General features: G+C 42.6%; 1 protein-coding gene across 3 annotated transcripts in view; it reads left to right on the top strand.

The window, feature by feature from the left end:
- Nucleotides 1-14077, top strand: part of LOC117886616 (hepatocyte nuclear factor 4-beta-like) — a 46834-nt gene extending 32757 nt beyond the window's left edge. For 2 of the 3 annotated variants that reach the window (XM_034788602.1, XM_034788601.1), the window contains 6 exons: nt 1401-1556; nt 2196-2283; nt 4754-4906; nt 8451-8687; nt 9373-9486; nt 11405-14077. In XM_034788602.1, coding sequence (XP_034644493.1) covers nt 1401-1556; nt 2196-2283; nt 4754-4906; nt 8451-8687; nt 9373-9486; nt 11405-11541 — 885 coding nt within the window. In that variant the 3' untranslated portion in view covers nt 11542-14077. Of the gene's footprint in view, nt 1-1400; nt 1557-2195; nt 2284-4753; nt 4907-8450; nt 8736-9372; nt 9487-11404 lie in introns of all 3 variants that reach the window. The other variant, XM_034788600.1, reaches the window with a different exon arrangement.
- The last annotated feature ends 2258 nt before the right edge of the window (nt 14078-16335 follow it).

Genomic DNA, 16335 nt, shown 5'->3' with positions numbered 1-16335 from the left:
TACGTCCTGGCTACAGGTCTGAGCAATTACATTCCGCCTACCAATTCCCCATGGCGGTCCAGTAGGATACGGTAGTCTTCTTCGTTTCTTATCCTAAATTGCTGCATTGCCTTGCTGTCCACTTCATTTGCTTTGTTTCACCCCAGAGGTGGCTGCTTTTCAATGATGCATGAAGAAATTCCTGTAGGTACAGTATATAACTTGTTAGGAACTTAGGAGCGTTGGGTTTAAATCCCAGTTTATTAGCTCTTTGCTCTTCTACAATTGTTACCCTAATAATGCTCTTACATTTGCAGATCTTGAATTTATACTGAGGGAAGCCTATCATCTTCTCCTTCCTTCCTTCCTCTTCCCTTACCACATGCTCCAGTTTGAGTTAAGAAAACAACCACAAACAACTAAGGGCATCCTTTTAATTTCCAATACAAATGGTCCTTTTCTTCCACACACCTGGTGCAGATTTTCTTCACATATAAAAATGTTTTCACTTCTTCAAGAATTGCTGCGTTCACAACATGCATTTGAGAGCTTCGCCTTTCAGGGCTTGTCTACAGAGGACGTGGGGGCCCGGGCGTGAATCTGAAGTAGGGTGACCAGATGTCCCGATTTTATAGGGACAGTCCCGATTTTTGGGTCTTTTTCTTATATAGGTTCTTATTACCCTCCACCCTCCGTCCCGATTTTTCACATTTGCTGTCTGGTCACCCTAATCTGAAGTGCAATAACCTATTCATTCAAGGGCCCTATGGACGTTTTAGCCTGCAGCAGCAGTGCCCACAAACGACGTTTCTGGATGGCAAGCTAGCACATTGCAGATTCACCCCTGGGTTTGCGAGGCCCAAACAAGTCCTGAGTTAACACTGCTGGGCCCATTTGTCGCCACTGACCTTGTAAAAGAGGTCGGGAGATTGATGCATGGAGGTGTTTGTATTTTATAACAAGCCACTGCTTGGGAGGCTGGGGGAGCTGATGGAGCTACTTCTTTGGGTCTGCCATATTAAATAATTAGCAGGGCGCTCAGACCCTGTGCTTTTGATCAAAAGAAAGAAAATCCCTTCATCAAGTCAGAGGAGTCGGCTGTAAAACACACTGACAATTAGCTGCTCAAGTCACTATGCCTTTGTTGGGACGCAGCGCCACCTGGTGGCGACTGCCAACATTCTTGCGTCATTGATGTTCAACACTGGATCAAACGTACAGCTCTCTTCAGATCATTGTGAATAGCAAACGTTATATTTGAAATAGGACAAAATGAATGGCTTTATAGAAACCCCGTGTTAACCATCAATCCCGTGATATGTAGGAAACACTTATTAGACTCTACTTGACCAGGCATTTTGTTCAACAAAGCAACACTTAAGCCTGGTCTACATACAAATTCTGCTTTGTTTTTCTTTCAGTACTCAGCTCTGAGTCCAGTGCACAGTGCTGATATTGCGATGAAGAAGGTTGCAACCATCAATGATGTGTGTGAGTCCATGAAACAGCAGCTTTTAGCCCTTGTCGAATGGGCGAAATATATCCCAGCATTCTGTGAACTTCCACTGGATGACCAGGTGAAATAGGGCTCTGGCTCTGTCACTCCCTCAATCCATTTATATTTAATATATTTATTTAATATGAACACATAGTCCCTGCCCTTTAACATCAAATTGGGTGATATTCAATAGAATTCACCATGTAGAGCAAGAAATTCCTTGCAGGAGAGGTGGAATTTTAAAGGGCCAGGCTTTTGTTATTACTAATTAATTAGAAATGATTGCCACCCACTGAAGACAAGAAAAATATTGCATATGATCAGCTGAGCCAGCACTGGGAATGATGGGTCAAAAGGGAGGTTGTATTTTTTCTACCATCATCTGCTGGTAGAAGGGTCCAAGAGCCACTGTTTCCAGGGCAATATCAAATAAAACATGTTCGCCTTTGCTTTTGCTTTGCAAAATGAGTTTTGCTTTAATGTTTTGTAAATGTAATGCTTCTAACATCTAAAGAGTCAAAGTATAGTCAAGTTACTGTCAGATTTTGCTCTCAATTATCCCAGGAGTAATTCCATTGACTACAGTGGAGCTATTCCAGATTTGCACTGATTTAAATGAAAGCAGAATTTTCCCCATTCTCTACACATCAATCACCCGACTGTTCCTCTGTCTGCTGTTGAAGTGTAATACGCTCTGTTTCTTCCCTGTAATCTGCAGGTTGTCTTGCTAAGAGCCCATGCAGGAGAGCACCTACTCCTGGGAGTTGCTAAACGGTCAATACCATATACAGATTTTCTATTATTAGGTAAAATAATATAATTCATTCTTGCTTTGAAGTTTGCACAGATTTACATGCTGGATAATTATTATGTATCCTACCCATCTGCAATTCCCCTTGCATTCAGCTAGCTAAGATATATTTCACCTGTTATGCTTTATGCTGTTAAATTGTTGCTACTTTTCTCCAGAGGTGGCCGCACTGCCATGGTGGATAAAGTTCTCTCTCCATAGAGCTTGTACATCTGTTTGTAAACCAAAGAGTTTGGGGAACTTTCTGGATGTCAGACAATATATAAATAGGCAAGATCATCATTGTATTTTAGCCAACAAACTGTATTGATAATTTAGGTTGCTAGGATGACATTTTTTTGTTATGACTAAGAAAAATAAATAAATACAAACTAAACTGTGGCCCACTGACATGATAACTTCAGTTACAGAATGACACCAAATTACATGCAAACATGCACCTTCCACCCCTCTGCTTCTATAGCACTGCTAGAATGTCGATATAAAGCTACTCAATTTTGCTTCCCTCCAGGTTTAAATTTAGGCACAATAAGCCTTGTGGCAACCCAGCTTTGGAACACTGGAGGGCAGACTTACAATGAGTTTGGAGGAAGAAACCTGCATGCTTTGCTCTCTGTTAGGTTTATGCCTCTGAGTATCTAATTGACTTGTACAATAAATTATTGTTCCACATTTGCTACAGGAGATAGGGATAGCTCAGTGGTTTGAGCATTGGCCTGCTAAACCCAGGGTTGTGAGTTCAATCCTTGAGGCGGCCACTTAGGGATCTGGGGCAAAATCAGTACTTGGTCCTGCCTAGTGAAGGCAGGGGGCTGGATTCAATGACTTTTCAAGGTCCCTTCCAGCTCTATGAGATAAGTATATCTCCATATATTATTATTATTATAGATTCCATAGCCAGAAGGGACCATTGTGATCATCTAGTCTGACCTTCTGTATAACACAGGCCATAGAACTTCCCCAAAATAATTCCTAAAGCAGAGCTTTTAGAAACACATCCAATCTTGATTTAAAAATGGTCAGTGATGGAGAATCCACTATGATCCTTGGTAAATTGTTCCAATGATTAATGACTGTCACTGTTCAAAATGTGTGCCTTATTTTCAGTCTGAATTTGTCTAACTTCAACTTCCAGCCATTGGCTCCTGGTATACCTTTCTCTGATAGATTGAAGAGCCCATTATTAAATATTTGTTCCCCAAGTAGGTAATTGTAAAAAGGTAAAAAGACTGTAATTGTCACCCCTTAAATTCAGGGCCTTATCTTTGCATCTCAAGGAAAAACCCATAGGACTAAGGGCGAGAAAATCTCCATGAGGTTCTCTGTGAGGTCCTTTCTTCCCCATGGTCCACTGAGGGGGGAATAAACAGGTCATGAGGCTGGTTCCCAGACCCCAGGTATTACCAGGATCTGCACAGATGCTGAAGGATCAGCAGGAGCCCAGCTACCCTATGCTGCCTAACAGCATTGGTGCTCCAAGAGAGCTGCTCTGATAGGACTTCCACAGTCAGTAGTTTCCATAGGAGCCCTCTTTAAGGAGGATCGTTACTGCCCAGAGCTGTGCTGTCCTGGCAGGGAAACGCCACAGAGCCAGTGGAGAGATGCATCCTCTCGGCCCCATAGAACTCCCACTGCATAGATCCCCAGACTCATGGATAGCTTGGTACTGGCTCAAGGCAAAAGCGAGGGGAGAAATATCGCAGAGACAAGAGATCACGCCTTATCTCCAGACCAAGTGGGGAGACTCATACATGGGTCTTGGAGGCCTTGAGTTTTGGTTCAATGTATTTGTGCTGGAGCTGGAATAGTCAGAAAATTAAAATGATGCTTTAGTTAGAGACAGCATGTAAATGTTACCTCTGCTAATGCATAGTGAATGCTCACTGTTCTACTCAGCATTTTGTCTCTGTCCACACTGCAAAGGGAAGGTGTGATTGCAGTGTGGGTAGGCATACCCGTGTCAGCTTTAATCTAGCTAGCATGAGTAACAGTAGCAGTGTAGACGTGGTGGCACCAGTTTCAGCACAGGCTAGCAACCAGAATCCAAGCCCCCTGAGGTCCCTGGATAAGTACTTTGCTTGCTAACATGTGCCACCACGTCTACACTGCTATTGTTACCGGTGCTAGCTAAATTACAGCTGACAGAGGTATGCATACCATGCTACCATCACCGTCACTCTGTGATGTAGACATCCCCTTAGACACTGATGCCTAGAAATTAAGGTGATAGGTCCCTTAGAAATACTAAAGAGAGATTAGAACCAATTTAGATTAGATCAATATTTCCTTGTAATTTAAGATGGTGTTTTCTTCTATCATCTAAAAACAGTCAAGATTATCCATAATCATGTGCTGCCTTCTGCAAATATGGCTGTCGGTGTCTGACGAAATGGGTGATTTTGTAATGCACCATGTCCAAAGAACTGGTGTAAATGGCTGATACTGATGTTTTTTCATCTCCTCAGGAAATGATTTCATCATTCCAATGCACTGCCCAGAACTGGAGATTGCTCGCGTAGCCATTCGAATCCTGGATGAGTTGGTAAAGCCCTTACGTGACATCCAGGTTGATGACAATGAGTATGCGTGCCTCAAAGCAATCATATTTTTTGACCCGGGTAAGTGTCTCAGATTTACCAAACCACTATCATCAGTGGCAGATCATGGGATTCCAAGAGAAGAATCTTGATAGAAATAAAATGGCACATAAATGGGTGGAGTGAGGGGAGAAAAAAAATGGATCATTTATGGCATTTCTTGAAAATGCCAGTATTGTTGATCCTCCTCCATTTTGTGGTGCTCCATTCCCTCATCTCCCCTAAGAAGCCTAATTGCAAGGTTTGTAAGTATTAAAGCAGAAATGATGGGATTTGTCATTAGGTCAAGGATTAGGACTCCCAGAATCTGTATGCTATCGTGGCTACTAATGACAACTCCCAGGCTACAGTTATGCTTTTCAGTTGGCTCTCGGCTGTAAAGGAATAATGCTTAGCAGTGCATTAGCAGGCAAGCTAAAACTGGTCTTTTCCTGCAGACATCTCTATTATTTGCAAAGCATTAACTCCAGCCCGAGAGACATGCGAAACCTTACAGAACCTGCAGGAACTGAGCTGCTTCCAGAAATTGGCCTCACTTAGTGATGTATATCAATAGAAAATGAGGACACGCATGCCTATATTTTATTTTTCTGTGAATTAACCAAGCAACAGAATGGGGATTAAATCGGGCCTGGGAGAGAGCATAAAATTCACAAATAGTTAGGCCATGAGAAGTGTTGATTGCCTCCAGTTTCCATCAACATCAGGAAGGATGCTGCAACGTCTCACGCTCAGAGTACAAAATGACAGAATAAAGAAAAGATCTGGGGAAAAGAGAACGGGAAATTAGGGCCTGATCTGAAGCTCGTCAGAACGAATGGGAGTCTTTCCGCTGACTTCAGTGGCTTTGGATTAGGCTCCAAGTGAGACAAATGAAGACACATTCCAGGGTTTGTGAGAGCATTACAAATGGGCGGGGCTCTAAAAAATAACGCTCTTTTGGTGTCTTATCACTTATTAGAGTTGAGTTGTTTGACCAAAAGTTGCTGAACGCTGGGCTAGACTCAACAGAGGGAATAATACGAAGAGCAAACCATGAATGAAGGGGATAGGATGGGGTCACCTCGCATACAAGAAGAGAGGAGTGCACATCAAAGGCATGGCCTGCAGTAGAACTTTAGAGACCTGCTGCTTTCCTAGCTCACATGGTCTTGAACAGTTGTGTTTTTACTATAACCCATTGCTGAGTGCGATCCATCCATCCTTCTGTCCCTTCCCCCACACCTATCTTTTACTCACATGGCCCCCATTACTGTAATATCTGAGCCCTTCACAACACTCCTCTGGGTCAGAGAAGTGCTTTTATCCCCATTTTACAGCTGGAGAACTGAACCTAGGCCAACGCTAAATGAGACATTCTTCTATTGGCACTTACCTGTCACCGTATGTGTCTTCAACGCATTTCTCATCATGGCCCTGAGCTGTTTCCTATGTATCTGGAGGGCTGCAGCCTTGAAGCAACATACCTAATGGAAGAGGTCTCCTTAGTCCATACTCTTCATGACTGTCCTGAACAGACTAAACTGCAGGCACCCAGCCCTACCTACCTCTCCTTAAACATTGAAAGTTGCTTCAATTCTTTGGGACAGTCTGTATGAAATTTTCAAACAGCCTAAAACCGCCTGGATTGGAGTAAGAAAAGATTTGTTAGGAACATACAGAGAAAATCCAATTAAAATAACAGAAATGCGCTGCATATCACATCTAGACTTATACGCTGCAAAAGCTAAGGCAGATACCAGAAGTACCATCTCCATTAGTTACAGTATACAAAACCTCTTTCCTGGTCCAGCAGGGCAGTGTATTTCAGACCCAGTCTGTGGTTTGAGGTGCCCTGAGCATCATCTTTTCTTGTGTGATCCCGCAGTTAGCCCTTTCAGGTTACTGTGCCATTCCCACAAAGATATTTGCACAGTTGAAGTCCCCTAGGACAATCGGATGGTCTCTCATGGAGCATGCACTGGATGGTTCCAAAATCCATTCAGGATTATTTTCACTACGTAGGATAGATAGTTTTTGATCCCGATTGCCCTTTACTATTCTACATAGGTTTTTATACTGAGCTCATCACTGTAGTATCTGAGCACCTGCCAGGATTGCATTAAGAAATGTGACTACACAGCTGTCACACGTTGTTTGTTCTCTCAGCCTCTCCCGAGGTGAGAAGCTTGTACAGTGGGTGTGTCTTAGTTTTTTTTTTTTTTAAACTATAAATATAGTTGTTGCTTTGTTCTGATGTTAAAGAAGGCAGGTCAAAGAAATGTGCTTTGCAGCAGAAATGGAAATTGGTACGGTGTGGGAAGGTCTTTAGTTACTGGGGGAGTTCATGCCGCAGTCTCAGACCAGCCCCCCGAGAAAGTTGTGTCTCCCCACACAGATGAGCTTTATTCTTATTGTTGAGAGTTCTATTGTGCCAAAGGAGGGGAGTTGTCAACTGCAGTTTTTATCCTGCAGCTTTCAAACAATCTTTCAGATTTCCTGTGCCCAGGCTGTGGAGTGCTTTGAAGATAGGGGGAAAGATTCTGAATTTTACTAGAAAATCTACGGGGAATCTATTGAAAATCTGTATATTTACACGAGGCATTCATGCAACAGCTGTTTCTCGGCTCCACCTTCACAATCTATTTCCCCACAGGCCTCTCCACCCCAAGGAACACCCTTTGTTTTACCTAAAAATCCTGGCCCTGGTTTTGAAAAATAAAAGACAGGCCCCTACATTCATATTTATGCCCCAAAGGAAGTGGCCTGGTTTTTCAGAAAGGCCAAGCATGCACTAAATTCAATGGCAGTGGCTGGGTCCTCAGCACTTCGCCCACTTCTTTTGGGGCATAAATAATTTTAAGCTCCTGTTTTTCCTATCTTTGCCTTTGCTTGTTAACATGGGTGGCAGGTGAACGACCCCCTTCAGGGAGGCTAGCCCACCGGCCCTATCCCTTCCACCTGAGGCCATGACCCCCATGGCCGAAGAAGCCCAGAGCCTCTGCTCCTGCAGCCGGAGGTGCCCCGGCTGGCCTGCCCCAGCCACCCCAAGCCACTGGCCGGCCTGCTCCAGCCGTGCTGGCCAACCCAACCCCCAGGCCAGCCCCAGCACCAGGCTACTGGCCAGCTCCAGCCTGAGCTGCCCCTGGTGGGCCAGCTACTGGTGGGCCTGAGCCCCAGGCCACCCTGACATCTTCAGGGGAGAGGGATGGCAGGACAGTGTGTGGGAGGGGCCATAGGCCTGGGTTAGGGGAGGCTTAGCCTCCCCTGGCCTCTGATACCCGCCCCCCCCATGCTTGTTAATCATCCTACCCGCAGGAACCAAACTCCTATTTTCCTACCATTCCCTTTAGACGTTGCTCTGCTGTCTGTGGGATGTGAACTATTGACAGATTCACATTGAGCTGCCTCGTTACTCTGGAGACATTCCAACTTCTAGGCTAAAGGAGAATTTTTTTGTTTAAAAAGTCACTTGCCATAGAGGTGTATTTAATCTTTTCTTCTAGAATCTGGATGATTGACAGAGCTGTTCCAGCTTGTGTGTGTGTGGATGGATGTAAATTGTCTGTATCTTTCTACCTCCCAGACTGTAAAGGCCTGAGTGAGCCTGGGAAGGTGAAGAACATGCGATTCCAGGTGCAGGTCAACCTGGAGGATTACATCAACGACCGGCAGTACGACTCTCGAGGGCGGTTCAGCGACATTCTTCTCCTCCTGCCGCCCCTCCAGAGCATCACCTGGCAAATGATAGAGCAGGTCCAATTCATGAAACTCTTTGGCGTGGCGAGGATTGACAGCTTGCTGCAAGAAATGCTTCTGGGAGGTACGACCCTACTGAGACCCTCTTTCTTACCTGCATGCCTTGAAAACCGTGAGTATTTCAAAGGCCTTAACACCAGTCCTAGCACCAATGCCATATTTAGGGATGCCCCGGGAACTTTTCAGATTGATCAGATTAAAGAGACTTTGGAGCCAGATCAGAGGTTGATATAAATTGGCATAGCTGTATTGAAGGTGATGGAGCTATGGTGATTCATACTAGCTGAGGATCTGACCCTTTTTCATTAGCGCATGGATGGAACTGACCCCCCCCCCGACCCCCACACACACACCTCCAAGGGTACAACATTTTGTATTAATACAAAAAGTAAATTGTAACCTTGTGAGAACATCATATTCAGGGCTGAACTGGGGGCACCTGCAAACAGTGTGGTCAGCCATTGCCATGGATGAGTAGCCAAAATGCTGGAGCTGGGAGCAGCAGAAATCAAGTTCTTTTAGGTAACTAAGCAGACAGTGGGATAGTTGGAAATGGTGGGGTACCCCAGGAGAGAGGGGAGAAGGAGGAGGGGACACAGGGGACTGAGGAAATTGGATCATCCCGCTACAAGCAATTCTTCCACTCCCTGTACAAATATGTGATATGCCTCGGGTTATCGGAATGCTTCTGCTGGTTTTTAGTTTAGTAACAATGGGGGGAATGACTTCTTTTCCATGCTCCTATGCAGGAACCACTCTTGATGTACAGTACCAATCAGGACCTTCCAACCTCGACCTGGAACCTCTGCCAGGACACGCAGCTTTAACAAACATGAGTTCTGTGATTCACACAGTTCCAAACCGTAGGTGTCCATCTTTATGCTATTGGCAGGCATAGTGCGGGGATTGGGTAGGAAGCTGCTGGGCCTATAAGCTTAGTTTGATTATTTAAGCATCACGCTTAGACTTTGTGGGACTAAATGGGACCTGTCGTGTTAGATTCAGCAGCAGGAGACAAAATAGGGGTCCAAACCTCAGGATCCTTCCTGGCAAAACTGCCACTGAAGGCAAGGGGAGAACTTTAGACATAGGTTCAAGATGCACTGGGCCTTACATCTCACTATGCCCTATTATGACAGTGTCATCATTCCACTTATAATTTAAGAGAATATTCACAATCAACACCCCAAGCATTCAAAAGTCATGAGTCACCCCCCATCCTATCCCTCCAAATTATGAGATTTTAAAAATACATTCCAGGTCCTTTTTATTTGCCTTCTAGTTTTTGCACCTTTAGATTACACATTTCCCAGGTTTCTTCCACAACCATGAGGACAAGAAACTTAGCTTTCATGTATAAAAAGTGAATCTAGGAGCAGGGATTTTAAGACCACCAAATAGCATGAGACTCTCAATAAAAAGCAGGAGCATGGGCAACGCTATCTTATATGCGCAAAGGTAGAAGTGTAAACATTCAGAAAGTAGGGCACACAGCAGCCAGTATTATATGCAAAGTAAATTGTCAGCAAAATAGAAATTATAACATTCACCCTGCGTGAAAGGCTAGTTCCTAGGTGTAGAATCTTTAAAGCGTCCAGTAAACTTTTGTTGAGGTTTTTTAAGAAAGCCCATTATTAGGTAACTGATTTTATTATTCCTTTCATGGTAGCTTAAGGTTGGTATTCACTGAATTGGCAAATGGCCCTAATTCTGTCCCGCTTACATTTTTTCCATAGCACGGACTGCAACTTAATAGAAACGCTGTGGACAACTGGCCCTCCCCATTCCCACAAACCACCTCTTCCGCTCATACTCACATTTCCTGTCTCGTAGCAACGACAGCAAATGTGTGCATGGAAAAGTAATTAGCAATAATGTCTGGAGGATAGTTTAGCTCAATTTTCGATGCTATTTAACAGCTAGGCACAATGAGGAGAGCCAGCATCATGTGACCAGTTAGCACTCTGCAGCTTACCACTGGTTCACAGAGCACAATATGAGAGCCATTGCTCTAATTAGAGATCAGCACTTTGAAGTGGGAACACAGTTTCCCAAGTACTATTTATAAGACAATGCAGTACATTGCTTGGTGAAACTCCTAATAACCCACCCTCCACCAAGTCCCTGATCATAAAGTGAAAGGGGGAAGAGGCTACCTGCATTCACAACCGGCTACCACACCATTTTGGTACCACCTGTCCTCCTAAGTGTTTTGCTGCGAGTTGAGAGCTGGATTCAGTTCCTCAGATTGCATGCGGCACCCCGGACAATTCAGTTAGTCTCTCGATGCCTCAGTTCCTCCATCTGTGAAATGGGTATGATGAGACTTACCTCCCTTACGCAGTGTGTTGAGAGTGGTTGCTGAAGAATACTAAGAACAGGTTATTAAAATGAGGCTATTAGCATTTCCCTATCTTGCAGAGGTATTGTGAGAATAAATGTGTTAAAGACTGAAGGGCTCAGACACTTTGGTAATGGGGACCATGTAAGTTCCTAAGAGTCATTTCCTAAATACAATGATCTAATAAAAAAAAATTGAAATTTTGTTATGAAAAAAAGGTATTAAAGCTAGCACATCTTCAGTTATTTCATAAAGACAACTCAAGATAGTCAAGAAACTATGCTTATGTTCTACATTTAGTGCTATTCATGAACTTGCATCTACCCCACCATCTTGATTCTTGCGACTGTACTTTGGTGTCTTTAACCAGGTACCGTGCTATTAAAAATATTGTCTCCCAATAGGTTTTAATTCTTTGTTTTTATTTTTCTCCCTTGCAGCATCTCCAGAAACATCCCTTCCTTCTCCGTCTACCAGCACAGGAAGCGAAGACTACAAACTAGGCCCAACCGCAGGGCCAGAGGCCGTTGTGAAAATACTGCCTCAGACCATCGTACCCAAGCAAGAGATTTTATAAGGGACAGGAAAAGAAGCCAACAGCAATACCCAATGTCCCTATGTAAAGTTAAACCATCCCTGCTTTCTGCCATGGCAATGCCCAGCAATTGCCTGCTTATAACGAGATCTGATGACACCCTTTCCTGTCAGTGATTAAAATGGCACTGTCATTAGACGGTGGCTCACCAATGTTCTCTATCATCACCCTCTTTACTGGAGCAGCCTGGACTTGAAGCTGCTGTTCATTTTAGAACCACCAAAGCTGTAAGCTCGTTGGAGCAGGGACTTCTTACTTCATGTTTGTACAGCACTGGGGGGCTCTGACTACAGAAATATAAATAAGTATCTCATTAGCAATCAACAATAGCTATATGAGCATGCTATACCTCAAATAGAAACAGACCTTCTCACACTGCCTATTAAAAGTTGAAGTATATGCCCATCACTCCTGCTGTCCTTCAAGCTAAATCTACAAAGCCTGTCTGAAGCATAGATCAGAGATGCTCTTTATAACCTACAGGAGATTATGGCTTCCTTATGCCACACAGACCTGGTATTGTACAAGATTTTTATGCTGTTATTTACTAACATATAATGCTGTGGATTATGAGTCACGGACCTTAAATTTAGATTAACCTGTGCTTAGGGCTGTTCAGGTTTCAAGAATTGTTATATTTTAATAGCTGAAGCCCATATTTGGTCTGTGCTAAACATCCTGGGAAGGAGTGTTCTTTATTCTGATTCTAACAAACTTGCTGTACTATGCAGGAGGCAGTATTTGTTTATATATCTGGAACCCAGCTACCGCATTTCGATACTTCCATTAGGGCTTTTATAAATCTAATGTGTTGGTAGGAGAGCTGATCATGACATTGTAGGTAATACTTGGGAACAACGCAACTGCTAATAAGTATAAGGAACCAACAAAATAGGCTTGCCAAAATATTTGCTTGTACTATGCACATGCAAACATCTTGGCTTCATACTGTATCTGGAAAAGTGACAGTTTTAAAACATGAAGATCCTTTCCCTAGCACGTAGATATATAGTTTTGCTGTAGCTTCATGGAGCAAAGAGTACACAAACATCCTTTAAAAACAAAAACAACAACAAAAAAACTTCACAGCCCTGAATTATAGACTTTTTATATATATTATATTATATATATAAATATATATAATAATATAAATATAAAAAGCAACTCTCCCAAGGATCTGTCACTGAGCTATATATTTTGAAAAAATGTTATTCTGTGCTATTACATCATGGGGTATCACGGTACTAAATGTGTAATTCCTAAGTTAGCCAGGCTCCAACTACTTCAAATAACCAATGTATACAACAAAAGTATTCTTAAAAAGCAGCCAAACACGACCTTAGTTGGCTGCCTACATTGATCAACAGTACATTAAAGACCACTAACCGTAACCCTGTTTTTGTTTTTTACATAGACAAAAGTTCACTGAACTTTTAACAGGCTTTTGGAGGAATAGGAATAAGCTCACAGTTGAAAAGAATGAACTTGTTATTAATACTGCTGTCTTCCAACAGCAACTAGTTCCCCCACTTTAATGATTTGTGAGTCTTTTCCAGTGTTGCACAAAGACGGATACTTAAGGGTTGAATTTCTGCTATGAACCCAATTTGTAATATAACAGTATATGTACTTTTTGTTCCTCAAATTTGCACTCTGTGAAATTGCCTTCGATGCCAATAAGCTAGAAGAATATTTTGATTTTAGTTTGTGCAAACAACCAACCTTTCAGTATAAAAGATGCATTGCGTACAAACATAGCATTATGTACTTCCATTCCCCTCTCTTCCCCCATGTACACAGAGCTCATGTATTGATAATGAATGAAATGTAGCTAAATATAAATCTATCAAGTGAGCAAGTTCCATTCTTTGAAGATTGTTAATATGGCAATGTATAAACAAAGCTCAGATGGAAAGGCTCCACATTCTGATTTACTTTGTTTCTGCGAATCATTTTAGTAGCAAGTTGCTCAAGTTTCTGCACTGATTTTCCTGAGCTTTCGCTAAAGATTTTCACCCAAAGCATATAAAGGTTAGAGAAACAAACTGATACTGGTAAGCATGCAAGTAATATATGCCAACCTGTTTAATTGGACATAGCCACAAAGTCACGCTATAGCTTATAAGCATTGTGTAATTAGCACTTCATCGCTCAATAGGATGGAGGGGAATATTTTGCTATGGCAACATACTGATATTTGATCTTATAAATACATTTAAAGAAGATATCACATTAAATCTTTGCAAATTGGTTGTTAGCATCTCATTACTAAAAACACTGTTCTTATCTGTTAAAAAAAACCACTGCTCAGGGTTGGAATGATTTTTCACAAGGAAACACCCTCTTTGGCCTTTCCACACACCCCCTTCCCCCCACTTACCAAGAGCACAGGCCTTTCAAAAAGAAAACAATTTAATGTATTTGTTAAGGTGTATTCAAATATGCTTTGGTAGTTGTTATAGCACGTGCTGTATCAGATTTCTGGATTTTCTTTTTTAAATAAAGGTGCAAGAATGAATTTGGAGACCTTTCTATACTTTGACAGCATGTCTACTGCTTTACTGAAAGAAACAGATATCCTAGAAAGCACGGTGTTACCTCTTCTTTCATGTTTTATTTATATGTCTTTTACATACCAGATCAAAGCATGTGGAAAATATTAAGGTACAGTCTCGTGTATACTTCAACTTCTTACTATATTATAGACCCAAGGGAAACTATTTAAATATTCAGTACACGGTAAGTTTTCACTTATATTAATGACTAGACTATGCAACTGTGATGTGTGGTGGTGACCATCCACTTTGTTATTTTGGTACTAAATACCGTTGCAATACAAGTTACTCTGATTTGCTACTGTGGGACTGCTGGAAAATGTTGAAAGGACTGCTACTAGCAGTACCTATTTCTATAAGAAATTCAGAACATAACCAGAAAGCTATACCTGAATACAGACATTTCAGCCCAAGTCACATTTTCAAAATAAAAAGCAGGACCCTTTTCCCTCATATTCTATTTGCATTGCAAAGACGTTTAATTGCCACTTGAGGCAGATGGCACCAAACAGAATGAAAAAATGTGAATGCAGAACAGGTGATCATCAATATGTTCATGTACTCACTTAAGAGACTCCATCTACAGTGTTTCATTTCCTACCTTAATTAGCCACATTCAGGTAATGTATTCAGCACATTCTCAGTGCGCACAGTTCTAGAACATTTTTCTCTGCTGAAGTCATCATCAGCCTTGAAGACAATGGAGCATTATGACAGCCCTGAGAAATGAATGGAGAAGGTATTTAAATGAATACACGACAGCTTCCTCTAGGATATGGAAAGATGTTTTTGGACAAACTGACACTAGTCTCAGCTGCAGTTCAAGACTTCAGAAAAGGAGTATGAAATAGACCACATTACTTCTAAATCAGTTCTCAAACAGGTTCTCAAACTGGGGGTCACAACCCTGTTTTAATGGGATCACCAGGGCTGGAGTTAGCCTTGCTGGGGCCTGGGCCTGAGGACAAACCTGAGGGTTTCAGTTATAGGCCCCCTTGGGATTTGGCTTTGGCCCCCCCGACCCCACCCCACCCAGGGTGGAGGGGCCTTAGCCTTTGGCCCCTCCCACCCAGGGCAGCACAGCTTGGGGGGTGGGGCACTTAGGCTTCAGTCCCTCCTCCTGGGGTCATGTAGTAATTTTTGTGGTCAGAAGGGGGTCACAGTACAATGAAGTTTGAGAACCCCTGATCTAAATTAAACCAGCAAAGGATAAATTGGCTAGTTATAATAATAAATGGAGATATACCTATCTCATAGAGCTGGAAGGGACCCTGAAAGAGCATGGAGTCCAGCCCCCTGCCTTCACTAGCAGGACCAAATACTGATTTTGTCCCAGATCCCTAAGTGGCCCCCTCAAGGATTGAACTCCCAACCCTTGGTTTAGCAGACCAATGCTCAAACCACTGAGCTATCCCTCCCCCTTAGTTCCAGCTATGGAGTTTCTATTTCAGCTGAAGGAGAGGACACATGACCCAGGCAGACACACTAACAGGGCTTGAGGTAGAGCACTACAAATAGCACCGCCGACATTTCAGCTCAGCCAGAAGTTCAGGCTCTCAAGTCCACCCAACCTCCTAGGCTTGAAAGCCTGAGCTAGAACATCCACATTGCTATTTTGTGTGTACTAGCTCAAGCTTGTCTAAACGGGCTGGAAGACTCGCTCCCAGCTGCAGTGTAGACATAGACATACCTTTAAAGACAACCGTGACTACAGTACGGCTTAACTACTCATGTATGAACGTCTCAAAATCAGAAATTGTTAAAATGTGCTACAAAATACAATTAAAAAGTGTTAGCACAAGTTTATATAAATGCATTTAAGGTAGTTTTCTATACAAGCTGCCATGAATGAAGAAAGGATAATGATGGGAGCCTTCACAACTTTGTAAATAAACCAGAGACTTGAGTCAGCTAGTGTAAAGGAAGAGGCTGCATTGGTTTGGATAAGATTTTAATTACCGATTAGCACACCAGGAGGTAGGTTTTGCCTCAGTTGAGGCTCAGAAGCCGTTTTAGCAGACATCTGAAAACTGAACAAAAGTACGCCAAGCAGAAGTCTTGCAATGAGTCGTCTTTAGCTCCTAGTTTTCAAGAGTTTACTGAAATATCCCAATTATCAAAGTATGCATGTTAAAGAAAAGCCACCACTTGATTTTCAAAGCTTGTTTTGTGATGCTTCAAAGGGACAGTTACAGTATTAACTAGTGTGACGAACTGGGAC

The sequence above is a fragment of the Trachemys scripta genome, chromosome 13 (genome assembly GCF_013100865.1).
Source record: "Trachemys scripta elegans isolate TJP31775 chromosome 13, CAS_Tse_1.0, whole genome shotgun sequence".
NCBI lineage: Eukaryota > Metazoa > Chordata > Testudines > Emydidae > Trachemys > Trachemys scripta.
This window is presented reverse-complemented; position numbering and strand designations above follow the sequence as displayed.